The sequence below is a fragment of the Mus pahari genome, chromosome 17 (assembly GCF_900095145.1).
Source record: "Mus pahari chromosome 17, PAHARI_EIJ_v1.1, whole genome shotgun sequence".
Classification (NCBI taxonomy): Eukaryota; Metazoa; Chordata; class Mammalia; order Rodentia; family Muridae; genus Mus; species Mus pahari.
This window is the reverse complement of record NC_034606.1, coordinates 29,847,357-29,867,548: the sequence shown is the minus strand read 5'-3', so window position 1 is coordinate 29,867,548 and position 20,192 is coordinate 29,847,357. Positions and strand designations below refer to the sequence as shown.

General features: G+C 42.1%; 1 protein-coding gene across 10 annotated transcripts in view; it reads left to right on the top strand.

Moving 5' to 3' along the window:
* The window catches only part of Asap1 (ArfGAP with SH3 domain, ankyrin repeat and PH domain 1), a 300,809-nt gene that overhangs the window by 158,267 nt on the left and 122,350 nt on the right, over nt 1–20,192 (top strand). For all 10 annotated transcript variants that reach the window (XM_029531154.1, XM_029531149.1, XM_029531152.1 and 7 more), the window contains one exon: nt 17,821–17,893. In XM_029531154.1, the coding sequence (XP_029387014.1) occupies nt 17,821–17,893 (73 nt within the window). The remainder of the gene's footprint in view (nt 1–17,820; nt 17,894–20,192) is intronic.

Below are 20,192 nucleotides of genomic sequence, written 5' to 3'. Positions count from 1 at the left end.
CTTCTTCAGAGAAGTTGTCATCATATTCTGATTTTCCATAGGCTTAAACTACTGGTACGCTGGATATTCTGACCATTTGGTTCTTTCCTTCTACTCTGGCTCTTTATTCTCTGAGGCCAGGTGAAACGCCCATCTTAGTCACCTTCGGCCTGCCCAACCAAGCAGGACTTGTAGAGCCTTCTGGGTAGTATATGTGATGTTAGCATTTTGCTGTCTTCATGGCTTGGATGTGCACTAGCATTGCCATGTCCTGTGTTTCAGGAAGGAAAGCAGTTACTTTTCATCTTGTATTCATGTTTGAGGAATGGGTGATAAACGTGTTAGTTAGCATGAGTCGGTGCTTAGAGTCCTGACATGAAGTGAGACAAGATAAAGTGTGGTATAATGAATCTCTGAGTAACTGCAGGAGTACAATTATTTTTGTAAAGTAGTTTGTACAATTGTTGTGCAAACCAAACAGATTGGCATGGTGAGAGGCAGTACTTGGGCCAGGTCTTTAGAGATGCTGACAGGAGCCATACTGTCTCTCAGCTACTTGGTTACACCACTACCATTTGTAGACTTATGAGTGAAGACTGTGCCATTGTTTGTCTGGCCTGAGTGCCGGGGATCACAGGATCGTGGCTAGACCCTAGTGACATGTTTCTACCGGGTGAATTGTAAAAGAGGTGAAGGAGTGTCTGTGCTTTATCTCTCCCCTGCTCTTACTGTGTGACATGCTGCCTGCCTCCCATTTCTGATCTGAATCTATATGTTTCCATCTCTGATGTTTCAAGTCCCCTGTCTAGAGGTAGCACTTAGGCTGTTCATACACTTTCTTGGTTGGCCTTCATACCATGCCACGTCCCCATCATGGTTAAGAATTACTTTCCAATTGTGGTGTTCCTTCTCATCAGTTCTCACAGGGTCTCTCATAACCTTCAACACAAAGAAGCAGAGTGAGAAAAGCTCATGTGGATCACATTTATCAGGACGTGACCACTTAACACCCTTGCACCTCAGGTTCCTCCTCTGTGCAGTAATTATAATGCCTGCCTCCTTAGATAGTGTTCCCTTGTGCCAAGCTCAGAGGAAGGCCTCAAAATCAGTAATTGTAGTGAGCTTCAAGTAGCTTACTAAAGAAGGTCAGCAGAACTAACTGGGCTGTGTGCCTTGATCTTGTTTTTTAATAATTCTTTGCCCTGCATAGGTCAGTGTGCCTCACTTTATAGGGATGTGTAAGTTGTGCATGAATTAAGGAAGGCCATTTCACTTAGGACTCCTGAGCTAGTAGAGGCTCAGGTCAGCTCCCTCAGAAAGACGGCTGTTGACTTTCCCACCTTCTTGTGGTCCCTTTCTTGTATTTATTTTTTCTTTGCTGTTTGACATGGACTTATATCTGTTTCTTTTCTTTTGTTTCTTGCTCAAAGTGGTGTTTCTTCCTCAATAGTTGTTCAACACCAGTTGTGGCTTCTTGTGCATTGCTTGTCCCACCCCTTCTTTCCAGCTCCTACAGCGGGGTCTGATAAGCCAGCTTGTCACTCTTCTGCAGCCAGATAGATATCTCTAGGTTGCTGGGTCAGCCTGTCTTCCCTGGTGATTTTAGCAATGCAGCTAGAGGAAAAGTGTAGCCCCTGGCTACCCTGGGATCTCATCTTTAGCTTCAGACTAATTGTAATCAAGCACTATACACAAGTAAATGATTTAGGAGCTATTCCTATTCATGCATCTATCACTGGGGATGGGAGTCCTGTCCTTTGATTGCATGTTACACAAAAGCAGAAATATTCGCTGGACAAGTGGGTGAGGGAAACTTGTTGCTTGTGGAGCTAGTTGTCCCTTGATGTGAAGCAGATCTTTGTTTGGAATGTAGCAATCTCTGGTATGGTGAGTCAAGCCTTCCACTGGTTTGCATTTTTCATTAGTGTGTCATTTAAGGAAATCCTGTGGTCAGGGCCTTGGAACAAGCCTGTGTTTATTCTTCTACTAAAATAAAAAATGTAAAACAACAATGTATCTGAAGATAAAGTTGTTTCTGGAGCTGTTTGCCTAAAATTTGGAAGGGGGACAGTTTTTCAGTGCCGCCTATTGTAAGTCTTTTCAGACTTTTTGATGTCCTTCATTCCAGTGTGGATCATAGAAAGCAGGACGTTTTTCTAGTTTAAATATTATAGATACTGGATTATATTATAGATACATGTAGAACTGGGGCTTCCAATTAACATTCAGTGACTTTCTTATTCAATAAAGGATTGATTTTTATCCTAAGTGTCTACTGAAAAGGACCACACCGAAGTTTTGTTTAATATATCTAACACCCCACAAGTATTATTTTATTTAGCAGCTCTAGAAATAGAGTATAAAATACATTTTTCTTTACATGCTGAGTATTAAAAGAAAATTATGATGGTTTATAGTGTTTTGAAGTTACTCCTATTTGAATTTTTGAAGTTTAAGTTCATATGACCTTTTCTGACTGCTAAGAATATTCATTTTATTCATCCTACAAGCATTTATTCTGTAAATACAGTTATAAGAGTGTGTTAGTTACTAGGAATAGAGATCAAGCATCAGCAATTTCAGTTAAGATGAGATTCTGGGATTATAATCTTGGTCCCTTCAGATCCCCCCCCCCTTATTGGTGATTTGGCATCCTTCCTTATGGGCAAACACCACATTAGGTTGGTTGGATTTTAGGACAGAAACATGCTGTTAGCCCAGTTTGGCCTCACACTCACTGCACTCTTGCCTCAGCTTCTTTAAGAGCAAAAAAACAAAACAAAAAACTAAAAAACAAACAAAAAAACAAAAAAACAAACCAAACAAACAAACAAAAAAGAGCGGGAACTGCACATAAATTTCCCAGGGGGACTTGCACCTGGAGGGCTATCAGATTCCAATTTAACCACACCAAAGTCGATATGGCTCTCCCCATCCATGATCTCATGTCAACCTCTCTCACCAGTAGAGATTCCCCAGGCTTCTCCAAACCTCCCACCTTGCTCTTTCTCTAGTCCTTTCCAAACTTGCCTCTGGGGCTTGTATTCTCCCAGAGGCCTGATTGGCCCATGTTTTCCAAGCACGTAGGGTTATCTCAGATCTGCCTTCCCATTCACTGAACTTCTGAGGAACCAAATGCCCTCATAGGCCATTGGAGCCTGGAGTCGCCTTCATATCCTCTTCTTGGAAACACTCATGAGTAAGAGGCAGCCCTGCATTTAGTCTTTGTACTAGACTTTCCAAACTATGGGCTTGGACAAGTTGTTTATATTCTCAGGGTTTGGGGTTTTGCTTTTGGTTAAATAAGTATGAAAATTAGGCTACATCATCCACATATAGGGTTCTCCTAGCTCTATAGTATGATAAAATGAGGTTTTTCCAAAATTTGGCTTTTGAAAATTGGAGTTTTTCCATTTCAACTCAATCCTGGTTAGCACAGAGGATAATGAGCTTCATTGAGTACAAAGACCAGCTGGCCAAGGCTCCTGGTCTAGGAGCCGCATAGTCCGAGTAGAGTGGCTTGATGAGGTAGAGCTAGCACAGAAGATAACCTGCTGGAAACTGCCCTCAGAGGAATAATTCACCACCACACACTGTTCTGGTTTCCTTCCTTCTGCTGGATAAACTATGACTAAGACCTTTATTTGGCTTATACTTTAAGGTTACAGTCCATCATTGAAAGAATTCAGGGTAAGAAATCTTGACAGAACACCATTGGCAGGCTCATGTTTAGCTTTTTTGTTTGTTTGGTTTGGGTTTTTTGTTTATTTGTTTGTTTAAGACAGGGTCTCTCTGTGTCCTGGAACTCACTCTGTAGACCAGGCTGGCCTTGAACTCAGAAATCCGCCTGACTCTGCCTCCCGAGTGCTGGGATTAAAGGTGCGCGCCACCACTGTCCGGCAGCTTATTTTCTTTTCTTTTCTTTTTTTTTTTTTTTTTTTTTTTTTTTTTTAATTTTTTTTTTTTTNTTATATGTAATTACACTGTAGTTGTCTTCAAACACTCCAGAAGAGGGCATCAGATCTTGTTACGGATGGTTATGAGCCACCATGTGGTTGCTGGGATTTGAACTCCAGACCTTTGGAAGAGCAGTCGGGTGCTCTTACCCACTGAGCCATCTCACCAGCCCAGCTTATTTTCTTATACAGCCAGAGACTTACCTGCCCAAGAATGATGTCAGCCACAGTGGGCTGCCCATAGTGGTGTTACCCATAGTATGAGTCAGTACTATCCCACAGACATGCCCACTGGTCAATTGAAGCTTTCAGGCAGTGTCAGGTTGGCAGTTAAAGCTAAGTAGCACATATATCTTACACTATAGGACCTTTTAATGTTGGAGAAATATAAGAGACATTGGAAGTACCTGCTGAACTGAGGGCAAAGAGACATTTTTTCTAACTAGAAAATCTGTACGTGAACAATGTTTGTCTATTTTTTTCTTCCCCCATTTTATATGTGTATGAGTGTTTGTGTACCACATGAGTATAGTACAAGAAGGCCAGAAGGCAGTGTTAAATCTCCTGGGGCTGGAATTGCAGCCATACGCTGTAATATGGGTTCTGGGATTCCAACCCAGGTTGTCTGAAAGAGCCAGTGCTTGTAACTTCTGAGCGTCTTGCTGGCCCCTTTTCCTTGTTTTTTGGGGGGAAGAGAGGGGAGATAGATATATCTCTCCTTTTTTATTTTTTTTAAGAGAGAAGTTGTAAGGTATTTAAAAAATAATCCTTATTATAGTTAATGAATAAATGTGGTTAGTTTGAAAGCCTTAATATATCTTTATCCTCAGGAGAATGATCCAAAAAAGACAGAAATTATGGAATTTTTGCCCTATAAGTGGAGGCTTTGGACTAAGAGCTAATCCAGTATTGTACAATGCCTTCCTCAGGTGAAGACATATAAATACAAGCACCCTTCACCTCTGTGCATTCTATGAGGCATTCCAAAATGCACGCAGGTCACACGAGGCTGTGGTGCACAGTCAGTAGTGAGCAGGACTGACAAGACAGTGAGCATCGATCGCGTGGGCAGTATACTACAGACCCGCATTTCTGGTTAGGTGAATCTGCACGGTGATTTAGAGTAGTCATAAGCAGCCATGAAGAAAGAGCATGTCTACCTAGAGCTCTGCTGCTGTTCTGCCTGACTGCCCTTGCTATGAGAAATCACCGGGGTTGGAGAGGCCCTGAACCCAAGGCAGAGGCCATGCTGTTACACAGACAAGAGCTGGAAAAGGTCTAAAGTGAGTTTTAAGTATTTGAGCACTCACTGCAGGATCTTCTTTCCAGAGGAGAATGTAAAGAGAACTTCCCTCTACTATTAGCTGGAAAGGGGAACAGGTTTTAATGGGAGTGGAAAAGAAGAAATTGTTTGAAGCTTGTGAAGAGTAAGTGAAGGCTTGGGGAAAATCCCAAGGGAAATTCTCTGATCTTAAGCAAGCCCCACGGCCTGGAGGAAAACTCCAGCCTGTTTCAGTGAGTGAGTCATAGGTCAGGATTCCGAGTTACACAGACCGCTGTTTCTTTAGCCAGTTCAAGTTGTGGGTTTTGTAAATGATACTCTAGAGAGATTTTTATTTCTTCTTCAGAATTTCCTTTTCTATATTCAGTCTTCAAAGAATGAATGTGGGGGTATGGTGGGGGAGACAGAGAAGAAAAGACACAGGTGCTTTCTAGAAATTTGGGGATTGATAAGAGCACAGAGGAAAAAGGCCTCCTTGATAATTACCCCAAAATGGGTATTGGGGGCAAATAAAGTAAGAAGTATCAGAATTGAGACAGAGGCATTTCTGGATGTTAAGAGGAGACAAACCAGTGTCTATCACTGTCATACACAAATCTATCAGAAGAGCCAGAAACTATTGTACTCAGACTAGAAAAGAATGTGAGAAAGACAGTCAGGTATGGACATACAGTCTAAGAACTAACAAGTGCAGTTTATTGATCATCTACTATGTATACCTTCACACTGCTAAAAAGTGGGAGCGAGACCCTGAGCCCACCAAGTATGGAGGTGTACACCTATAATCTGAACACTTAGCAGATAGAGGCAGGAAGAAGATTCAGGAGCCATATCCCATTCTCCGCTCCACAGGAAGCTGTTTGGACATGTGGGACCCTCAACCCAAAGGGGAAAAAGAGGATCCCCAAGGGATTAGAAGACATGCCTGATACTCCCCATCCAGACTATGCAAACCCACCATACTGATGAGAAATAGTTGTTTAGTTTTGTTGAGGCAAGGTCTCATTGTGTAGCCAAACTGGCATAGAAATCATCACTTAGTCCAGGCTGACCCTTTATTAATGATCCTCCTGCTTTAGTCTCCAAGCACTAAGATTGTAATTGTGCATTAGCAGCCTCTGCCAAAAGAATTGTTTCAGAAGAGGACTTGTATGGAGCTTTTAACAGACTTGCTGAGTTTCCGTTTCATTAACCAAGCTACCTGGTACAGGTTTGAGAAAATACTCATCTAAGTGCGGCTTTCTGAACCCTCAGCTTCCATGACTGTAAACTGGAATTTGGGTTGGGAAAGGGGAAGCCTTGGATTTAAACTGAATGTGTATATCCTGTTTGTTTTGTTTTGAGGTGCATTTTTGCTCAAACTGGCCTCTAATTGAAGATTCTCTTGCCTCAGCTACTTCTGTAGCTGGGCTGACAGGCCTGTGCCACTATGCTCTGTTCAAAGAACTATTTACGTAACACTTACACTGTTTGGGGTATTACAGGTGATCTAGATTTAAAGTAAACACAAGAATGAGCATATAGTATATGTAAATAATATAGCAAATTTCAGAAGGGACTTGAGTATCACTGGGGTCCTAAACTAGTCCCCCTTACGAACAAGGAGGTAGCTATAGTTTTTAAATTAAGGGTACTCTAAATACATAAAAACCATTAACCTCATGCCTTTACCACAACTATCAAACAAAAAAGTATGGAAAGAACTGTTGAGTAACAAGTACTGCTTCTCTTGCAGAGCTTTGACAACACTAATCAAACCATGTATAATTATTGGGGCTGGACCATAAACTTTGTCTGTGTCTGTCCACACCCCATTGATTGGATGGTGAGGGGACTCTTGGCTCATTTTTGAGATGTGGATCTCAACTTAGAGGATCACTGTAGTGTGTCATTGGACATGGTGCTAAGTGGCACCAAAATAAGTAGATAACGTTGAGAATTGCCTAGTCCACTTAAGCTCTTGAATGTGTTCTCCAAACATCCTCCTTTACCTTATCCTGAGCATGGATATTTATTTGTAAAACAGCTGGCATGATCACCATGAAGTTAAAGCTTTGCAGAAAGAACACTCCCTCAGCACTGTTCAACTAGAAGGGTTCAATTTTCCACTCTTAGTTTCAAAAATAGAAGCCACTTTTAAATCATTGATAGTCCTTTAATTTTACTCCCAACTGCAGAGAAACAGTTGAAAGGAAGTTTGTCCCCCTGTTTACAATATAACTCAATCTACAAAGTGTAAGACAATGAAAGTCTTCCTTTATCTCCCTGTCTTAAAATTAAATGTTTCCTAAAATTGACTGTACCTTTCTGAGTGATTACGTCTTTCTTTAGATCGTCATATGTCATACAGTAAAAGGGCATTCATGTTTTCAAACCCTTTGTGTCTAGTGTAGTAATAAGTGGGACTAAGGTGGCCCATAGTAACCCCTGATGTCACCCCTGCACACCTAGCCCTAGGATCTTGTGTCCCACTGAGGGCATTTGTCAAGTGAATTAATGGACAGAGTAGGGATGAAAACTTTTGTGTGAAGTGCTATATAGATGTACTACACACACATTCCTAGTCAGTTAGTATCCTACTAGACTGCATACATGTCAGGGTCTTAGAATGACTATGCATTCTAAAAGGACTCATTCCATAAAACACAAAACCTGACATCTAGTGGGAATGTCTCTCAAGTGCTTATATGCATCTTGAGGAAATAGGGTTTGATTTACAGAGAAGTACGGTGAACGGGAAGATTTTACCTTGAAGGAAGCAACACCCAGTGGTGAGTGGTGTTCAGTGCTTCTGAGCAAAGACTGCAGCGTCCATCTCTGTCTTCTGTAGTTCAATATCACAGGGTCCCCCTGTTGGGGAATAGCCTCCTTCTAGTTAGGCGTTGTGTCAGCTGATCCTCAGAGAGCATTATCTGGGATGGGGCATGCTGAGGACCAGCTGCCCTGTGCTGGGTAGGGGGCAGGCATTTCACATTAGCCTTTGAACCCTTTTAAGAAGACTGTTCTTTAAGTTGACCAGTGTCCTAAATTGCAATGAAATGGAATTTGCAAGAGGATTAGCTAGATCTTTGTGACATTTAAGACTTTTTATCCGTATAATAACTTAGGGACATCATGAATTACTAATAGAATATAAATGCCATTGGTACCCACACATAATCATATGTAAAACACAAGTGCCTGACTTGAGAATGTCTTCAGTAGAAGCAACTTTTTGCTTAATGTTCATGCTGAAAATTCAACTTTAAATATAAAAATCTTTACGGACATGGGCAATTACACTAGCCTTCCACAGAAACGTGTAGGAAGCAGAAGACGTATCAGAGTGATGAAAGGTCATCCTCACCTGCTCAGTTGGTCACACCCAGACAGAAAAACCTAGTGATTTGCAACCAACTAGTGAGAAAAGCTGAGTACAAGCTGCATGTAAGACACTGCTTACTTAAATAGAGATCGTGTATATGTACTAAGAGAGGGGCCAGCACAAAGGGAAGTAGTATTTGGGAACAGTGGGGCTATGGCTCACATTAACTGAAACTAACTTTCTTTCTTTCTTTCTTTCTTTCTTTCTTTCTTTCTTTCTTTCTTTCTTTCTTTCTTCCTTCCTTCCTTCCTTCCTTCCTTCCTTCCTTCCTTCCTTNTTTCTTTCTTTCTTTCTTCCTTCCTTCCTTCCTTCCTTCCTTCCTTCCTTCCTTCCTTCCTTCCTTCCTTCCTTCCTTTATTTGTGCCAACAAGATGACTTGGGTAGTAAGGAGCTTGCTGTGAAGCCTAAGAGAACCAATGAGTTACTAAAAATGACAAGAAAATGTGCAGGACTTTTCATTTTAAGTAATATTAACACTATTTGATGTTAGCCAATATTCTGAGTTTAAAGTTATTAGACTAGTTGTAAGTGCTTAAAAGCCCACTAATTTCTTGGTAATGCCTGTTTTGAGTATGATTCCAATCTTCATATATGGAGTATATGAAGTATATATAAGTATATTCTCTGAGTGGTACTCTATAGCATAAAGACTACAGGCTAAAGTTGTCACCTTCTTTCATCTCACCCTATAGTAGACTATTGTATATATCCTAGGGAGATGAGCAGTCTCAAGGAAGAATGAGTCTGAATGGGGGTTTGGCTCCACCATCTACGTTAAAAAAAAAAAAAAAAAATGTTCTTGTTAACTCTTCATCCTTAGAGAACCTTGGAGTAAATAAACCAAAATGCCTTTCACCATCAACTCTAGATAACGCTGGCTGAGAACTTGCTTTGTTCTAAGTATCATTAAAGGTACTTTATTTACTTTGATTTTTCTTCACTTAATCTACTCATAATTACCTACTAAATACTCCTGTTTTGCAGTAAGGAAACTGAAGCACATCTGTTTTCTCTAACTGGGCCCAGGCATGTAGGCTAATGAGTAGTGCAGGTGGGTAGTGCTGACCCCAGGTAGCGGTGCTCTAGACAGCAGTCACTAAACCACTGTTGTGACGTTCTGGTGTCTGCCTGGCACTTACTCTCCATCTTGACTAAACCTTAATGCATGTGAGCCACCGCAGCGTGCTATCAAGCCTTGGGTCAAGACCCAAACCTATATTTACTAGAACACTGTGGGGTCCTAGAACTCAGAGGAGCTAAAAGGCTAACATGCTCAGTAAGTGACAGTCTGTTCTCTTGGGGTAGTTCCTACACATACAAATTGGGGGACCTTGTTCTGGTCGAGGTTTTACTTCCTTCAGGAACGCTCACTGTTTTATCGCTGGAAATGGTGTTTTCAGGACTTTTTTTCCCCTTTAAATACCTTGCTGTACCTATAATTATTATTTTCCCAAGAATGGAACAGAAATTGCTTCTAGATGAAAGAGCCATGGTGCTCGTGGGTGGGTGTGCTACCCGAAAGTTTGCAGCTACAACAGAAATTAGAGGTTCACAAGGTAATTGCTGTGATTACAGTTTTCTTCTTGGCCCCAGACAGGAGCTCTTGAAACACAATATTCTACTAATTTTTTAAATGTACAATTTGCAAGGCTACAGGAAATTACCATGAATATGTGCTATTTCTCCCCTATTTTCTATGGAAGTTAAACATGCCATTGGGTCTTTTGAAATACTGAGGGCAAATAGGCATGGTGAGAATTAGAAGATATTGTTAAAGGGCTTAAAGTTTTTAGATAATCAACCTTGTGATAGGGGATACAAGAATTATTTTAAGCCGAGTGATGGTGGCACATGCCTTTAATCCCAAGACTTGGGAGACAGAGACCGGCAGATCTTTGAGTTCAAGGCCAGCCTATAGCAGAGTTGCAGGACAGCCAGTGCTACACCCAGAGAAATCCTGTCTCCAAAAAAAAAAAAAAAAAAAAAAAAATTTAAAGACAGTTTCTAATCACATCATACTGACAGCTATGGAGAATTTCTCCTTCAATATTCTAGAGTTTTAAAGCCATTGAGTACATGTACAAATGTACATGATCTGATGTACATTTTAGGAACATTGTCCCTTGGTGCACAGGTGGGTGGGATGAATATGGGAACCATCAGGAGGCTGTTAAGGAACCTAGCTAGAGAGGGGAAAATAGACCAGCTAGAACCAGAAGAAGGGCTTAGACAGTCCTGTGGAGATAGTCATGGCAGCATTTCCTGTCCTGTTTGTTACAGAGGAGAGAGTTTGAGTGGCTTCCTGCTGAGCACCTTAACCCCCCCCCCCAGCCTTCCTAGTACTTCCTAAGTTCTGGGATGACAGGCTTCTTTGATGCTTAACCCCAAACATCCCTCTCCTTAGACTGTTGGCACACACTTGCTCCCTGCCTTGTCACATCTTGATGGAGGACAGTCTTGCCTTTACCGAACACCTAGACTTCTAGGTGTAGGCTTGACATCTGGGGGAGCAGATCTGCACGAATGAAGGGTGCCTATTATAGGTGTCATCCAGATGCCATTATACTCCTCTGTGCATGCTAATCTTGAGTGACCTGTCTGTGGGTACGAACTAGATGGGAAATGCCAAAGTAGAAATGTCCTCTTTCTTTTATAAATAATATCAGACTTTGTTGATTCAAAGGTAAACACACTAATTCTGTTCAGTTTTTTTCTGTCATTCAGTGGTTGGAAAGCACTAGTTGCCTTTCGGAAACCTGTGTATCTCCAATGCTGTTGTGGTTGGGTCATATTAGCAAACCTATTTTCTGTGAGCAAGTGCTCAGCTCACCTGACAGCATTAGTTTTAATGAATGTGGCGGCTACTGTCAAAGATGTGGTTCTGTTAGTGACTTCCAAAGAATGCTCAGTTCTGAGTCAAGAGGCAAGCCCCACTGTTGGTTTGACTAATACCCATATGAATATTTTAGGCTTCTTCCTAGAGCTACCTAGAAAGGGAAGGAAAGGGTTTCTGGAACCATCTTGCTACTGTCCTGATGACTGAATTGTTGTTGCCCCATTTCTTATGTACAGAATAGTGGTATCAATGTGACATTTCCATACATGCATGTAAAGTGCTTACTTCATATTCACCACCCACTACCCTGTCCTGCCCCACTGGCTCCCTTCTTAATTGACACTCTCTGCAGGTCAGAAGGTTCACAGGCAATGTAATGGCTGTGCTTAGGCTTCAGCTTCAGAGAGAATTGGCTTAGACTTTGTCCTTCACAAGCTGCACAATCAAGTGTCATCTGAGCTTCAGTCTTCCTTAAGTCTGTGAGTCAGTGGTGGAAACTGACTTGTAGGTTAACTGTGAAGCTTGAGTAAAGAAATGTATATAATACATACTAGCACTTATCAGTATGGAGAAGGAAGGTGTCCAAGCTATGGTTTCTATTGCTGTGATGAAACAATAGCATAAAAAGCAAGGGTGAGTAAAGAAATGTATATAATACATACTAGCACTTATCAGTATGGAGAAGGAAGGTGTCCAAGCTATGGTTTCTATTGCTGTGATGAAACAATAGCATAAAAAGCAAGGGTGAGTAAAGAAATGTATATAATACATACTAGCACTTATCAGTATGGAGAAGGAAGGTGTCCAAGCTATGGTTTCTATTGCTGTGATGAAACAATAGCATAAAAAGCAAGGGTGAGTAAAGAAATGTATATAATACATACTAGCACTTATCAGTATGGAGAAGGAAGGTGTCCAAGCTATGGTTTCTATTGCTGTGATGAAACAATAGCATAAAAAGCAAGCATCATTGGAGGAAGTCAGGACAGGAATTCAAACAGGAAGGAACTGATATGGAGGCCATGGAGGGATGCTGCTTACTGGCTTGCTTCACATGGCATGCTCAGCCTGCTTTCTCATAGAGCCCAGGACCACCAGCCCAGGGATGGCATCACCCACAATAGGCTGGGTCCTCTCCATCACTATTAAGAAAATGCCCTATAGCTGCATCTTACAGAGGCATTCTCTCAACTGAGGTAACCTCCTTTCAGATGATGCTAATGTAAATCTATAAACTATGTAGCACAGAAGGTATATTGGACTAAGATAAGAATTTGAGGCCCTTGAGGAGGGGAAAAGCAACTTCAACCTGCTGTATGAAGACAGCATCAACAACACCATTTAGTGTCTGAGACTTATTAAGCTTACTATATAGTCACTAAGCCAATAAGTGATAGCCAGACAGGAAGTGCCCGGGTCTAGATGGCCTCTTTACATGTGTTACAGCCACAGCATCACGTTTCTCTTCACAGTAGTTCTCAACTCTATAACCAAGCTCTGGTTATGCTTTAAAGACTGGCCCTATCAGCAGCTGGAAGGATTGCTAGGACATTTCGGGCTCCTCAGCTGTGGGCACTGCTGCTGGTGACGAGACACTGGGTAGCATGTCCCACAAGGTAGGCCACCAGTGCAGGGAGTGAGATTTCTTGAGAGTTCAATCCTGACCTTTCCCTCTAACTAGGATTAGATTCTCTTTATAAAGTCCCCATCTGGCTGAACTTGGTGACAGGTTAACCAAGGGCTTTGAAGAGATCTGTTTCCCTCTTCAAGTTGGTGGATACTGCAGACTGCACAAATAGCCGTGTGGTTTGAACTTTAGATATGACAATTGGCCCAGGCCAACCCCTGCTGCTCCAACACTTCTTGCCCTCTTTGGGATTACATTCCCATCTGTAGACGTGGACATGAAGGGAGGGGGCAGGCACTTCACTCCATGCAGTTCCCATTGCTCTGTTTCATGCAGGACTTGTGCAAGGCTTTCTTTGCAACCTCAGTAGATGTTCCTTGGTAATATGCTCATGACCTTCACCAGGGAAAATGAAATCATCTTATTATTGGCCCATCATAGAAATGACTGACCTTTGAAAGGTGGTATGAGACATGGGTCTGTTGTGACCATAATAAGCCTTCAGGAAGTGATTCTACAAATACTACATGTACTACCCAGCCCCCTCCCCCACCATGTTGTTTTATTTATCTTAGTTAAAGAAGGGGTTTCTTGCATGTGGTTAGAATAAGAACTAGGATTCTAAACCAGCTCATGGAAGAGAGGCATCAATGTCATGGGGTGCCAGTGAGGCTCTGCGGACTTTAGATGCTTTCAATACCAAAGCATGCTTCATTATGTGCTGAATGTCTGCTCAGGGTTGTCCATCCCCTCAGAGTGTATGCCTCGTAGGGTAAATGATGTCTGCCCACCTGCACGGGAGAATGCACTTCAGTCACTGTTCTGTGTTGTACTTTGCTTTGGTGTAGAAGGTTGTTGTTATCTTAGTGGTTATTTTCTGGCATGGAATAGTTGTTTGGAACCATTTACAATTTGTCACTGAAAATGATTTGTTGGAACTTGGCCACAGTTATGAACTGTGAAGTAACTCGTCAAGTTGGGGCCCAGAGCTTACTAGTATACTACTTACTGAGCAACCATTGCTGTAGGCACAGGCACAGCAGAGACTATTAAATATCTGGAGAGCTTGAATTTCCAGAATTCTTTTAATAGTCTCCAACAGTGAGATAAACAACTTAAAACCTTTATTTGTGTGATACATCAACTTTCCATTTTCGGGGTGCGTTATGCAAATCAACTTTTATTTTAGGTTGATAATTTTCCCTTTTTTAGCGGCCTCATTTGACTCCTACTAATCTTGAAACTAACTAATGATAACATCTTTTCATCTTCTCACAGAAGCTGCTCTTGCCCTGTGTCTCTTCCCCTGTACTCAGGTCTTCTGGGCTGCTGCTTCCTAACTGAACCTCCCCCTACCTGCCAGGTGTCCCCATGACACACAAGCTGAGTCACAGCCCCCTAGGCTTCACCTCAACTAGTGCAGTCCCTGCACTTAGCCTCCTGTGTCTGCTTTGCTCGCTGCCTTGTTTTGCCTCTGACGCCTGCTTCCTTATCTCCCTTGCTGCTTAGGCGGGGACAGGGAAGGGTCCTTGTCCTGAACAAGAGCTGAAGGTGCTGGTGCCATGGGGGAATGCCTGGCACACAGCAGACACTGGAGGGTCAGTTCTCTGCTTCTCACACTCACCTTGTTTGTATCTGGGAGCCCCTGGAACTGAATTTGCTATTCTAAAGTGTATCTTATATAAACTGACTACATCTCACTCACTTGACGGTCTCTGTCCTAATACATAATCTGCAATTACTAATGTGTATTGGTTGAATGAATTCATAAAAGTGAATTCTAGTTGTTAGAAATGGTAAGTATTTTCAGGCTTGTTCAGGTGTTTGTTTATCTTGTGGCTACTCCATTTATTCTCTCAGTGGAAGGAAGAGGCAGATCTACCTCTGGCATGATTCATGTGCTCCCAAGGTCAACTTGAATTCTCTCAAACCTCCAAGAGATTTTGTCTTAGTTGACAAACTACTGTGACCAAAAGCAGCGGAGAGAGGGGGAAGGGTTTGGCCCATTTCCACCCCAGGCCATCATCAAAGGAACTCAGGGCTGGAACTGGAGGCAGAAGCTCCAGAGTGCTGCTTACTGGCACGCCCTCCTGCCGCCCCTCCTCCTGCCCCTCCTGTCGCCCCTCTTGTCTTACCTTGCTCTTGCCCTTGTGATGCGGTTCACTTCGAATGCACAGTAAAAAATGCAGGCACATTATCTTGCCACATGTCTGTGCAGCTGTGGCATCCACCCTGTGTGTCTCGCTTTTCAGCCCTCATGTGACATTTCTCAGGCAGTCTCTGCAGTTGTTTAGCACTTGAGGGAATGGGACCTTTCAGCACATCTAGAGGTGTTGTTTCTGGAGGGGGCCTGCTTTAACTGAAAGACAACACCATCTACCTAGCTCTCTGCAGTATGGGACTCATAAAAATACTTTTACTTGTCTGCTTCTTGCCACTGGCCAAATACAAAGGTTTAAAAAAAAAAAAAAAAGGCATCATTCAGACCTAGCTGTGGGTGTACCTAATAGACGAAATGTTCTTACAAATCTTTAAAAAAGTACATGAATTTGTGCTCTGTTGATGAGTTCTTTGCCTGAGCAGATGAGCTGAGAAAGCATCTAAAATGAATTCTGAGACATTGCCTTTCCCTTTAGTACACCTCTCGCCCCATAAGAAACTACATGGCGTCTCATACAGTGTATTGAAATTTTCCTCATACTTCACTCATTAGAGTTGATAACTCCAAATGCACACAGGCATTGCAGTCTGAACTGATTCTCTCTGTGTAGACCCTAGAGCTGAACTGCCAGGTGAATTGAGAGTACATCTTGTCTCCTTTTCTGAAATTACAGCGAGGTCCAGAAAAACACAGACACACTTCCACAGCAGATGGGGAGCACTCAGAAACACATAGGCCATTTCTCCTGTCGATGTGGGACACTCGACAAATCTTCTCACACCAGGGGCTTATTTCTCCCTGGGGGAAAATCAGTAATATCTATGTAAACGTATATGCTGATAATGCTGTGTGGCTCACACAGTTCGTCAGAGGGCACACTCCTGCCCAGTCTCTCCTTTTTCTTGTATTAGCAGTGTATTGGTTGCTTTTCTTGTGACTATTACAAAACTTTTGACAAAACAACCGAAGAAAGGGAAGGATTGAGTTTGGCTTGAAGCATTTGAGGGAATGCAGTCCATAGTGGGAGCAAGACCATCCCTCAGCTGGGCACGGGTGCCTGCCATCAGGAAGTGAGTGTGATGTCTGCTGAGCTCCTGAGTCTGCTTTCCATGCAGCCCATGACCTAAGTCCATAGGGTGGTGCTGCCTTCCTTCAAGATGGGTCTTCCCTCATTCAAGCCTCTCGAGAAACCCTGGCAGGCAGGCACAGAGCTTGTCTCTTAGTGATTCTGAGTCCCATCGTGTTGTCAGTCAGCGGTAACCATGACACTCAGGATCAGCTTGCTTAGGTCTCCTCTCTGGAGAATGGTAGGTGGCCCCCCTCCCAGTGAGTACTCGCAGGTTTTCATTTCATCTCGTTACAGATTAGAATGCAGAATTGGGCAGGGTTGGAGGTTGTCAAGACTTTGTTCAAATTCCAGCTGTGTCACCACAGACAGAATGGGCTTTCTAAATTCTGTTTTCTATAAAATATACATAATAGTATTTGTGTTACAAGTTATTTCTGAGAATCATGTGGGATAATTCGTGTAAACTCTGTACTAAGTATATATTAAATGTGGGTTATCTTACAGTACTTCCGATTTACCTCTACCCTAAAACCACCTGGTAAAACATGCTGTGGCCTCTGTGGTACAGTGCTCATGCTGTATGCAGTGGCTGAGACCTGGCCAGAGATGCATTTGTGAATCAGGCACATGGTGATTTTCAAGCTATCATCGGTTAGTGACACATGGTCCTGGCTTTGTGCTTGTGGAGCATCAGCCAGCAGCTGGTGTGGTGGTACATACCTGTTACTTCAGCATTGGAAACTGAGGCAGGGTGGATTTCAGTTTCATCATCAGTTTCATCTTTGATTTTAATAAACAGGGATTTTTTTTATATATAGAAATTGTCAACTTCAAAAGCACTATGAAAACATCATTCCTGTTTTTTATACTAAAGCAAAAAATTTTTCTGGGTGTATTTACACCAGCTGCTAAGTTCAGTGTAGTTCGACAGAGAACATGGCCATTAGGCACTGATGCTGTCCTCTAGACTAAGCCAAACAAGCCCATGTCTCAGATGATGAAACTGGAGCTTAGAGAGCCAGGCAACTTATCCAGAGTACCACACTTGGGAGGAAGATGAGTGCCTCCGTGGCCCCAGCCTTGCTCATTACACACACTGTTTACATCATCTTCACCCATTGTGTGACAAGGCTTACTAAGTATATAATGAGTTGCCTGTTGTATGTTGGCCGGATGGGTTCTTCATTGGGAAGCTGCCTTCAAATAGCTGTAAGTACCTGCTTACCATGAATATTAGTGAGGGAATCACTCAAAGAGTGTACTTTAAGAGTGTTTTCTTCCTTAACAGGCCATGAACTTGTGTAAGAAGGAGGCAGTTCTTAAGGTTTGCTACGATTTCTTTGCATGGTTACTGACAGGCTACCAGACTGACTACTTCCCACAGCACTGAGCCTTGTGTAGTGACCCTCCATTTGTATACAATGCCAGGCACAGATGGCTGCCACTCTGTGCTCTACAGAAGATAGGAAGTTGTGAGTGAATTTTTATTTTTATTTTTTAATGTACCAAAAAATTTTAACACCCTTTTCCTCTCTTTCTCTTTTAGGCTCTAGACCAAGATAGAACAGCCCTACAGAAAGTGAAGAAATCTGTAAAAGCAATATATAATTCCGGTCAAGGTAAGTACTTAACAGATCCTCCCATAACTCATTAATAATGTTCCGAGTTTCTCTGTCACATTGTAGGATATTCACAAAAGACCTTTACAGATGGAAAAGATAAGTAGGCCAAACAATTGAGTTTCTCTCCTTTTTTCCCTATCTCCACTCTCAGCCGAAGCCAGTCATTGTTTTTATAGTATAAGTCACTGTTAGTATCCTCTTAAGTTTAGGTCATGAAGCTAGATGTCTCTGCTCTGTTTGAATACAGAAGTAGGGTCTAATACCTGTGAGGGACCCCTCAGCAGCAGGGTAGATAACCCTTCCCATGGAAAGCAAGGGCATTCAGGCAGGAAGCAGAAGCTCCCACATCCACGTTCTTTTATATGGGCTGGCGTCAGCAGATGTGACCAGACTTCAGGTAGGTCTTGTCACCTCATGTGACCCAATGAAGAACTCCTCACAGGTGTGCCCAGCTGTTTGGGATTTAGTTGACTGCAGATGTAACATCTCAGATCAGCAATCACAGTTGTCTCAGTCTGGAGTGACTGCATGTTGTTGAAACCTAATTTACAACTTCTGTCTCTGACTTCATTCTGGTAAACCCCTAAAGTGTGGTGGGCCTTTTGTAGGGAGTAGCTTTTTGAGAGTAACCAGAAAAGCCACAGGCATCCATTTGAGGGACTGATTCTGTTTTGTTCTGTTTTGTTTTGTTTACCTTCTCACATGAGCGGTATTTGTATGGTTAAGCTTACTCTGATGTCTCAAATGCTGCCTTAGTTTTCATGCTGTGAGGTGACAATAAAATACACTTACAATGTATAAGAAGATGCTCAGGAGCCTTACTGGGATTTAGAAAAACATTCAATGAATGGGATTCATAAATGAAGACTACCACATATATACTGCTCGGTTCTATACTGTATACATTTATACACAGGTTTCAAAAAGAAGGAAAGTGTAGCTTTGCCACACTTGTTAAGCTCAAGGACAGTGTTTGACTGTAGAAAGAGATTCTGGGGATCTAATGTAGTATGACAGAGTACTAAAGGACTGCCTCTCAGAGAACATGGCCATTAGGCACTGATGCTGTCCTCTAGACTAAGCCAAACAAGCCCATGTCTCAGATGATGAAACTGGAGCTTAGAGAGCCAGGCAACTTCTCCAGAGTACCACACTTGGGAGGAAGATGAGCGCCTCCGTGGCCCCAGCCTTGCTCATTACACACAGTTTTCATTACCTTCACCTGCTGTGTGACAGGGCTTACTAAGTATATAATGTGTTGTCTGTTGTATGTTGGCCAGATGGGTTCTTCATTGGGAAGCTGCCTTCAAATAGCTGTAAGTACCTGCTTACCATGAATATTAGTGAGGGAATCACTCAAATGTAAACTGTGGCTAGTGTGACCTGTGGGTTGACCTTATGGTTCTGTGATGGGGATCACATAGAAATTGTGCTTGTGGTAGGAAGTGTAGAGGTAAACTCAGATGACTTGGGGCTCCTCGTGGGTTACTGGGGCCCAGTGCTGCCTTTGTAGTCATAAGCCAAGCTAATACAGTGAGCTTTTTTTGCCAGGGTATTTGGGCAGCACAGTGACACTTAGTCCTTTAGAGGCGACACTTAATCTTTTAGAAGTACAGTTACGTGAGGAAAACAGAAGTGGTTTATATTTCTCCATGATATATTCAAAGTGCAGCTCAAACTGCCCCTATCCCTGTGACTTAGGCCTCATCCTGAGAAGCTGTAAGAGGCTAATCATTGGCATTCTTTCCCAATGTGTTTTCTTGTTTTCTTACAGCGCTTAAGTGACAGAAATCCCATTCAATAATGCTTAGAGATTTAAGAAACAATTTTATATTTCTGATTGGAGATTACCAACCATTCACCTTCCTAAAATGATTTGAAAAGTACTCAGCAATTATGAAGGATCATGTTTATACAGTGTGTTCCTTTTTTACACATAAGCTTTGACAATACTGATTACTGAATAATGAGGAATAAAAAACTTGTTTTCTGAAAAACATTATCTTTATGGAAGACCTTAAGTTTGGAAATCATTTTGGAAATTTGTCTCTCTTATCTTTGATGTGTATTAGGGTAATTAAAAATACATGGAAAACTCAAAACCTGAGAATGTCTTAGGCCAAGAGAAAGCAATCCTAGCCATTTTTCTCTTCCTTCTATGTTTTTAAAGCCTTACTTTATTAATCTGTGAGACAAACTGTCATTTAGTCCGTGCAGCTCCTATCTCCCCCGCCCCCTTTACTTTTCGTAATTCATTTAAAATAACTGACCCTTTCCTAAGCACTGGAAAGGGTTT